The 7,714-nt window shown below is 38.7% G+C and overlaps 1 protein-coding gene across 1 annotated transcript; it reads right to left on the bottom strand.

The window, feature by feature from the left end:
* On the bottom strand, positions 4,717-6,579 carry LOC109851257 (flavonol 3-sulfotransferase-like). The gene has a single exon (XM_020421312.1). The coding sequence runs from the start codon at positions 6,418-6,420 to the stop codon at positions 5,446-5,448; it is 975 nt and encodes a 324-aa protein (XP_020276901.1). The 5' UTR covers positions 6,421-6,579; the 3' UTR covers positions 4,717-5,445.

Raw genomic sequence — 7,714 nt, forward strand, 5'->3', positions numbered from 1 at the left:
AGGGGGGGGGGGGGGTGAATAAGATTTATGCTAACCTAATTCGATTTAATGCCAAATTAAAACTATTAACAAATATATCCTAGCAAATATGATATGAACAATATATGTGCAAGGATATACAAACTAAGGGCAATATAAACATGCAACAATGACAATATAATAATATGCAAGAATAAATGCGCCAATGCCAAACTCAAACACAAGGAAATGATCACGGAGTTCGGACCTTCCGTCCTACGTCTCCGCTCCCCACTCTCGGGGAGAAATCCACTATCACACTAGGTTTTCAATGATCATCCGAAAATGTTTACACATCACACTCGGTTTTCTAGCTCACCGAAAACTTTACAATCACTCACAATATAAACACACTAACTACCACCTCAAGTGTTGGTCTCTAGCCCGTGTCTTCCTCAAGTGTTAGGAATTACAACCTCTCTCTAGGCATTACCACCGACCCCACTCCTCTTAGAACCGACCCCATCTCTTACCAACCACGTCTCTTGGTGTCTAAGTGTAATACAATGTGCAACTTCCAATGAAGCTCACAAATATGAATTATAATTATTCAATAGATGAGAATACAATTAAGGCTCACACACAATGTCACAAACTCACAACCCCAAATATACTATGAATGCAAATACAATAAATTCAATAGGTTGTGTGTGAATAAAGAGTATCAATAAAACAATTAAACTCAATATTGAAATCTAGCTTATGGAAATTAGCATCAAAGCAAATAAATAACTAGATAAGTGTTTAGAAAAACTTCTCTATAGATCAAGAGAGAGGGAGAAGAGTTGGATGCTCAAACACAACTGATGATCTTCATCAAGCTTTTGTGAAAATTGCTTCACAAACAAAACTCTTAAACACTCTTTTAAATAAACACAAAACACCCTAAATAAAACTGAGGATATGTGGGGGTATTTATAGGAACCCCAAAATCAAGAGAAAACAAGGTAAAAAGACCAAAAACCCAAATCTGTAAAAGACTAAAAAACTAGCCGTTACAGCATTAGTCTGCTTCCACGCCTCTGCATCAGCCGGATGTCTGATTTTACCATCATTAGTACGTTCTTCCATGTGCCACCTCATTTGCTTAGCAGTGTCTTTATTCATATACAACCGTTTTAGCCTTGGTATTAAGGGAAAATGACGCAGGACCTTTGCTGGAATCTTCTTTTGCTTAAGCATAGACCTTGTTGTCCCATGTGTTGAATAATTTTTGCGTTGTACCCACCGTGATACTCCACAAATTGGACACTCCTGAAGATCTTTGTTATCCTTATAGTAGAGGATACAATCATTAGGGCATGCGTCGATTTTATTGTAATCAAGTCCTATAACGGAAACAATCTTCTTTGCGTTATCATAATTTTCTGGTATGCTCTCTTTTCCATTTGGAATGACTTTTCTCAGCAACACAAGCAACATATTAAAATATTTATCTGCCATTCCACTAAGAGACTTTATACGCAAAAGACGCAGCATAAATGATAACCTGGTGAACTCGGTGCAACCCTCGTACAGATCGTTTTCATTATCGGCTATTAATTTCATTATCTGTGCCAGCTCCTCATGATCAGTCACGCCTCCAGCATTTCCTGACTCGTCAGCATCCTCGGCATAATCAGATTGATCTATATTAGGAACTGTTAACATATCCGCGAGCATCGTATGTGTATCATCTATTCTCGTATCATCTATTCTCCCACCGGACGTACCGGTATCCGCCATCAGTTCCATTTCTTCAAGACATCCTTCCCCATGAAACGTCCAATATTTGTACTCCTCATGGAATCCTGATATTAAGTGTTTCTGTAAATCACTTTTATCCACTAACGCCCTATTTTTACACCAACAGCAGGGACAATACACGACATCACTATTTAACTTCCGTGGGTCTGCCAAGGCGTACTGTATGAATTGATTTATTCCATCTTTATATCGACTATCCCTCCATCTATCAATACGAGGAATATCGATCCATGATTTGTCCGGAACTATCCTCATAGATCTGTATGATATTAAGCATAATTAGGTAATGTTAAGTTTTATTAGTAACGCATCAAATTAAAGGTTGCATGATATTAACTTTCTTCACGACATCAGGGAAATTTTAATTATAATAATCTCGGAGGGAAAATTACCAGAACATAAATTATGTGGGAGTAAAATCTAACGCTCATATTTGAAATAAGACAATTTAACGGCTGTCATAGGAAATGGACCTATCCCATTAGGAATATAGTAGTGTCTACAACTACCTTTATATACTTTAAGCGTATTTATTTCTTGAAAATTTCGGCAGCACCTACCCGCAGTTCTCCGAGTACACTGTGCGGATGTTATAATGCGTTATTAAGATAGATAATAGATCGATTATGGATCGATACGCAAAACAACATACGCTTATTGTACACGGAGAACAATGCGGTACGTGTTATCGAAATTTTTAAGGAATAAAAATGCATAAAGTATATAAAGATAGATGATACACTACTGTATTTCTAACCTATACGAGAAGGGGACTCCTCCCCGGACAGATCTAATAATTATTACATGTATATCATGCTCCTAACATAAATCACGTTATTCCCTTTAGTTGTAAAAAGTATTTTCACATCCTAAAATAGAATTACGTGAGTTTATATCAGAAGAGATTCACATCCAACATTATTAGACGGGAAACTAGGGGTAACGACTTTCGATTCATAAATCATGATATATAACACAATAAAACTTGTAATTACCCACAAGAGAATAAATTAACCAAAAAAGAATAAAGACCTAGAGAGTAAATTAGCAGCTGGTCAACTGTATCATATGATGCAGGTTATCTGATAATTGTTCAAACTTAAGGTGGTAACTTTCTGATAACTATTGTTCTTAATGAACTTTTCTCTCAGAAAGGTGGAATTAAGGTAAGGTCAAATTCTGTTACCGAAGTTACTTATGTCGTTATTTTCTTCATGAACTTTTCTCTCAGAATAGCGCTATCTCTGAACCAATTTAGAGATGAACTTCATACAAAAATTATTTCAGTAGTGATTGCACTTTAGACTAAAAACTGTCATGCTATATAACCACTTTATTACAGCATATGCTTAATTTTGTTTAAGTTTGTATGTTAAACTTTACAAATAAAATGAGACTCAACTAGATTACAGCTATTTGTAAATATCAGCCAGCTTGGTCATTTTACAACTAATTATTCGTTTTACAACTAATTATGTATAATTCTATACACAAAAATGCGACAATGACAAAAAATTACAGCTTGGATCTCCTGCAATGCAATCCAACAAAACGTAAGACTCACTTAGACCTCCTGCGCTGCAATCCAAGAAATCAGATCTCAAATTAGTAAAAACAACAAAACCTAAAATCAGAAAAAAATAAAAAAAATCAAAGGAATCATACGCTGCTGACGGGTGAGGAGACGAGAGAGCTCAGGCGCCCAATGTTCGAGTCGGCGACGGGGCGGTGCGGCGGCGAGCTCCAAGGTCGTCGGTGAGCTTGATCGGGGCCACGGATGGTGGAGTCGAAGAGGGGGAGGGGAAGGTGATGGCGCGGGCTAGGCTGGCCGCGAGAGTGCGGTGTTCGCCGGCGGCGAGTGGCTGAGCTGAGAGAGGGGAACGAGGGCGCGCAACGGCGAAGAAATTAGGGTTTCGATCTGTGGAAAAATATTTCGTCAGCGAGATTTATAAAGCAGACATCGCTGACGGGGTTCCCGTCAGCGATGTTTACAGCCCGTCAGCGATATTTTCATCGCTGACGGGAATGAAGACACGCTGACGGGAACATCGCTGACGGGATTTCCCGTCAGCGATAAAAACAACGCTGACGGGAATACCCCGTCAGCGATGTTGCCGTCAAGGAAACCCCAATTTCCACTAGTGCTTGAATTTGGATCTTCAACTTTAATTGTATTGCTTCATACCATAATTCCGCCAACCTCCATTGGATATGATCGTGAATGCTCGATTCTATCTATCCTCCAACATGTGGTTTGCCTAGAATAAATATGAAAATACAAACACTAGACAAATAACATTAGTGGTAAATTGTTTCTTAAACATTATCAAAACAAAAAAACCCAACATGCCTTTGCTGAACTAGGTAAAATCTTCATGTTTGCATTGGTTGTTGTTTGTTCTTGGTTATTTCACCATGAAGTTAAGGTTTTCTGCAAAACCCTAAAAGTTAAAGTTTTTGTTCAGATCTAAAGTTGACTTAGATTTTCAACAAGGATGGCATTACATGAAGGAGATGAGATGTGATAAGGTAGCAGCTATGCTATTTAGTAAGTTCTTTGACATATTTAGTGAGGGTGTAACACTGTTTGGGCCAGCGTACGATCATCGCTTGCATTTGTCCAAAATTCTTTTCTTGTAATACGAGCTGGTAATGTAGGATACAGAAAAACATGCGAGGAAGTTGGCGAAGTTTCTTAGGTGTCCTTTTCCCAAAGAGGAGGAAGATGGTGTGGTAGAGGTGATTGTCAAGTTGTGTAATTTTGAGAATTTGAAGGAAATTGAAGCAAATAAAAAGGATAAGAGAGGACCTAAGGAGTTTATGATCAAGAATTCATCCTACTTTAGGAAAGGGAAAGTCCGGGATTGGAAGAATCATCTTACTACCGAGATGGCTCAAAGATTGGATGATATAGTTGCGGAAAAGCTCTCTGGATCTTGACTAAGCTTTCGACGTTGTGCTGATGAGTTATATTACTTTTCTTCTACTTGTTTTCTATTCTTATCTTAACGTCTCTTCCTTCAATGCAGAAGAAAGTTGATAGTTGTATGTAGTTGGTAGTTCAAATTCTTCATGAAGGTTTATTTTTCATATGAATGTGTAAAATTCTTCAAGATCAGCAAAGCTCACAAGTAAAAGGTTGGCTGTGAGAGTTGTAAGATGAGAAATATTTTTAAGTTTGATGTTTCTTCAGTTTAGGGACATTTCTGTCTGAAATTTTGATTTTTGAAGTTTTATTGAGGTGTCATTTCGGTCTAATTTGATAATACGGTCCCATAGCATGGAATTTTCAAATCATCATCTTTATCTAAGGCCGCTCTTGAGCTAATATGAATTTTAGAAATTTTCTTAGATTTGGGGAATTCTAATCAGTAATTTGAAATCTTAGTTTCTTTTTTCAATTTTCATCCGTAGCATTTGGATATTCCAACCAGTATATTTGGCCTTTTTGTTCAGTTTAGGAACGTTGTAGGGCTACCAGTACTTCAACTTAGTACCAACCTGAAACTTTCATGGCCATGGCCATTAACATCTTTATTTGATGGAAAAGAGAAACAAGTTCGTGCAGAATTCAGCCTGAAACCAATATACCTCAGTTTCGAGGAGACCTGCAACATAGCATCCTACTACAATTTGAGAAAACTAATTAATGACAATACAAAACAAATCATCAGCACACAGTCAAAAGCTGAGTCCGGATCCAGACAGCTTCTCTGTGAATATACCATCCAATCTCTGAGCCATCTCAGCAGTAAGATGATTTTTCCAATCCCCGACCTTCCCTTTCCTAAAGAACGATGAGTTCTTGATCGCAAGCTCCTTATACCCTCTATCGCCCTCTTTGTTCCCTTCTACTTCCTTCAACTTCTCAAAACTACACAGCCTCACAATTTCCTCAGCCACGCCCGCTCCCTCCTCCTCTTTTGTAAAAGGGTACCCCAGAAACTCCGCCAACTTTCTTAGATGTTTTCCCGTGTCTTGCATTACCTCCTCGTACTTCAAGAAAAGAATCTTCGACGGCCTCCTCAAGCTCTCCATCCAGTACCCCAACTGATGGTCCCACAGTGGCCCAAACGACGAAATGCCCTCACAATGCATCTCGAAAGCTCTAGTAAACGGTACAGGCTCCGTTTCTGGCATCATCTCCTTCAAGTAATGCCACCCTGAGACCACTGTATCCTTAGGATCTCGACAGATGTAAACAAACTTACAGTGTGAGCTAGACAAACACTCAGGCAGAAGCTGATACGCAGCGTGCACGCTCAAAATCCTTGGGGCTGCAAGATTTTCCAATTCAGAAGCTTGCCCTCGCCAGTACACTTCATCTACAAGAGGCACGCAATCGTGAGGGTGCAAGCGGAGGAGGGGGTGGTTTCGGGAGGAGAGTTCGTGATGTTTTCTTGTGACCGTCGCAAAGGTTAGTGCCTTGAGCCAGGTTGTGCCTGATTTCGGAGGGGAGCAGAGAATGATGTCGGTGTCGCGAGGCTTAAATTGGTCACGGAAGGCCAGTAGGCCTGCAAGGTGGACCTCTGGGTACCAGAAGCCCAAGTAGCTTCGGATTCGAAGAGGACCCCAACCTTCAAACAGAGGAAAGGATGATATCAGCTTTTGGTATCTCTCGCGGGGTAGTATTTCTTCCTCAACTGTATTAGCCATTGATATGGGATTTGTGGTTTTGCGACTTTCTCACTTCTTGTTATATTGCATAGATATCGTCACTAGCAAGAACTAGTCCGTGAAATGTGAAGAGTGATTAGAAAAAAGGAGAAGAGATAAATAATTCAATAATCATTTAAGCTATCGAAAATGTGGAACTTAATCACATGACGAGGCATTGAATGAGGAAGTCCTCGGTCTTGTAGAATATAAGGAAACTAATTTAATAAAACTAATGAGGAACTAGTGCTCGAGATCTTCAATAAAACTAATTTAATTCTAATCTCTATCTCTTCCCAATGAATTGATTATATTTAAGATAAATATATTGCTATCTGTCCAAAACTTGATTTTATATCATGTTCCATCTGATGTTCGCAGATCTATAAATATTTTATAATTTCCCGCCTTTGATGGTGCAGAAACTTAATCTAAAGTTCCAGCATGAAATACAAAACAGGCTGCTGCTTGATCAGATCTCTGTTTTCAGTTAACTCGTCAATACTTTAAGGGGTTAATTACAAGTAGACCTCCTTCACTATCACTAATTACAAGTAGAGCCCATTGCAGATGGAGCCTCTATATTTCTATTTGTGCAAATAGACCATTTGTACTATTTGCCCAAGTGCGGGTAGATCCTCTCTCAGTTTTTTTAGAACTCTTTAGCAAAGAAACATAAGTTTACCTTCGGTCTGGCAACTTGGAATTTCATCATAATGCCAAAATTTTGAGGGCTTGGCATTCATATTTTAGATATGCTTAATGAAGCACTTATTTTAAATCATATTACGGCCATTGTCTTGAAAGCTGATTCAGTTTGGGTTATATGGATCCATGGCTATTATTTAAAATCTCAAGATTTCTGGTCTATCTCTTCCAAAGCTCATTATTCATGGACTTTCAGGGAATTTCTAAAGCTTAGACAGCTTGCAATGCTTTGTATAGAGTGCACTGGCTCTATTTTAAAATGGAGAGGTCAGGCGGCAAGTCTCATTTTTGAACCTCTTCTACTTATAAAATACTTGGTGGTGCTACGGAAAAACAGATTTGGGCTAAACTTGTGGGGGAGCAACTACACTGTTCCAATTTCCAATGCATGTTTTCATTTTCTGGGTGATTTGCTTAAACAGATTGCCTACCAATGAGAAATTTATGTAGTATGACACTCTTCACAATCATATTTGCCCTTTGTGCAACCTACATTCAAAGAATAGAAGCCATATTTTCTTCATTTTGTGAACTCTGCCTCAAGCTTTGGAGCGAAACTATGAATTGTTAGGATTGTGTGTTTGAT

The sequence above is a fragment of the Asparagus officinalis genome, chromosome 8 (genome assembly GCF_001876935.1).
Source record: "Asparagus officinalis chromosome 8, Aspof.V1, whole genome shotgun sequence".
In the NCBI taxonomy this organism is placed as follows: Eukaryota; Viridiplantae; Streptophyta; class Magnoliopsida; order Asparagales; family Asparagaceae; genus Asparagus; species Asparagus officinalis.

What these genes read in the sequence shown, in the direction of transcription:
- LOC109851257 (XM_020421312.1), bottom strand. Translation starts at nt 6,420, where the DNA reads ATGGCTAATACAGTTGAGGAAGAAATACTACCCCGCGAGAGATACCAA.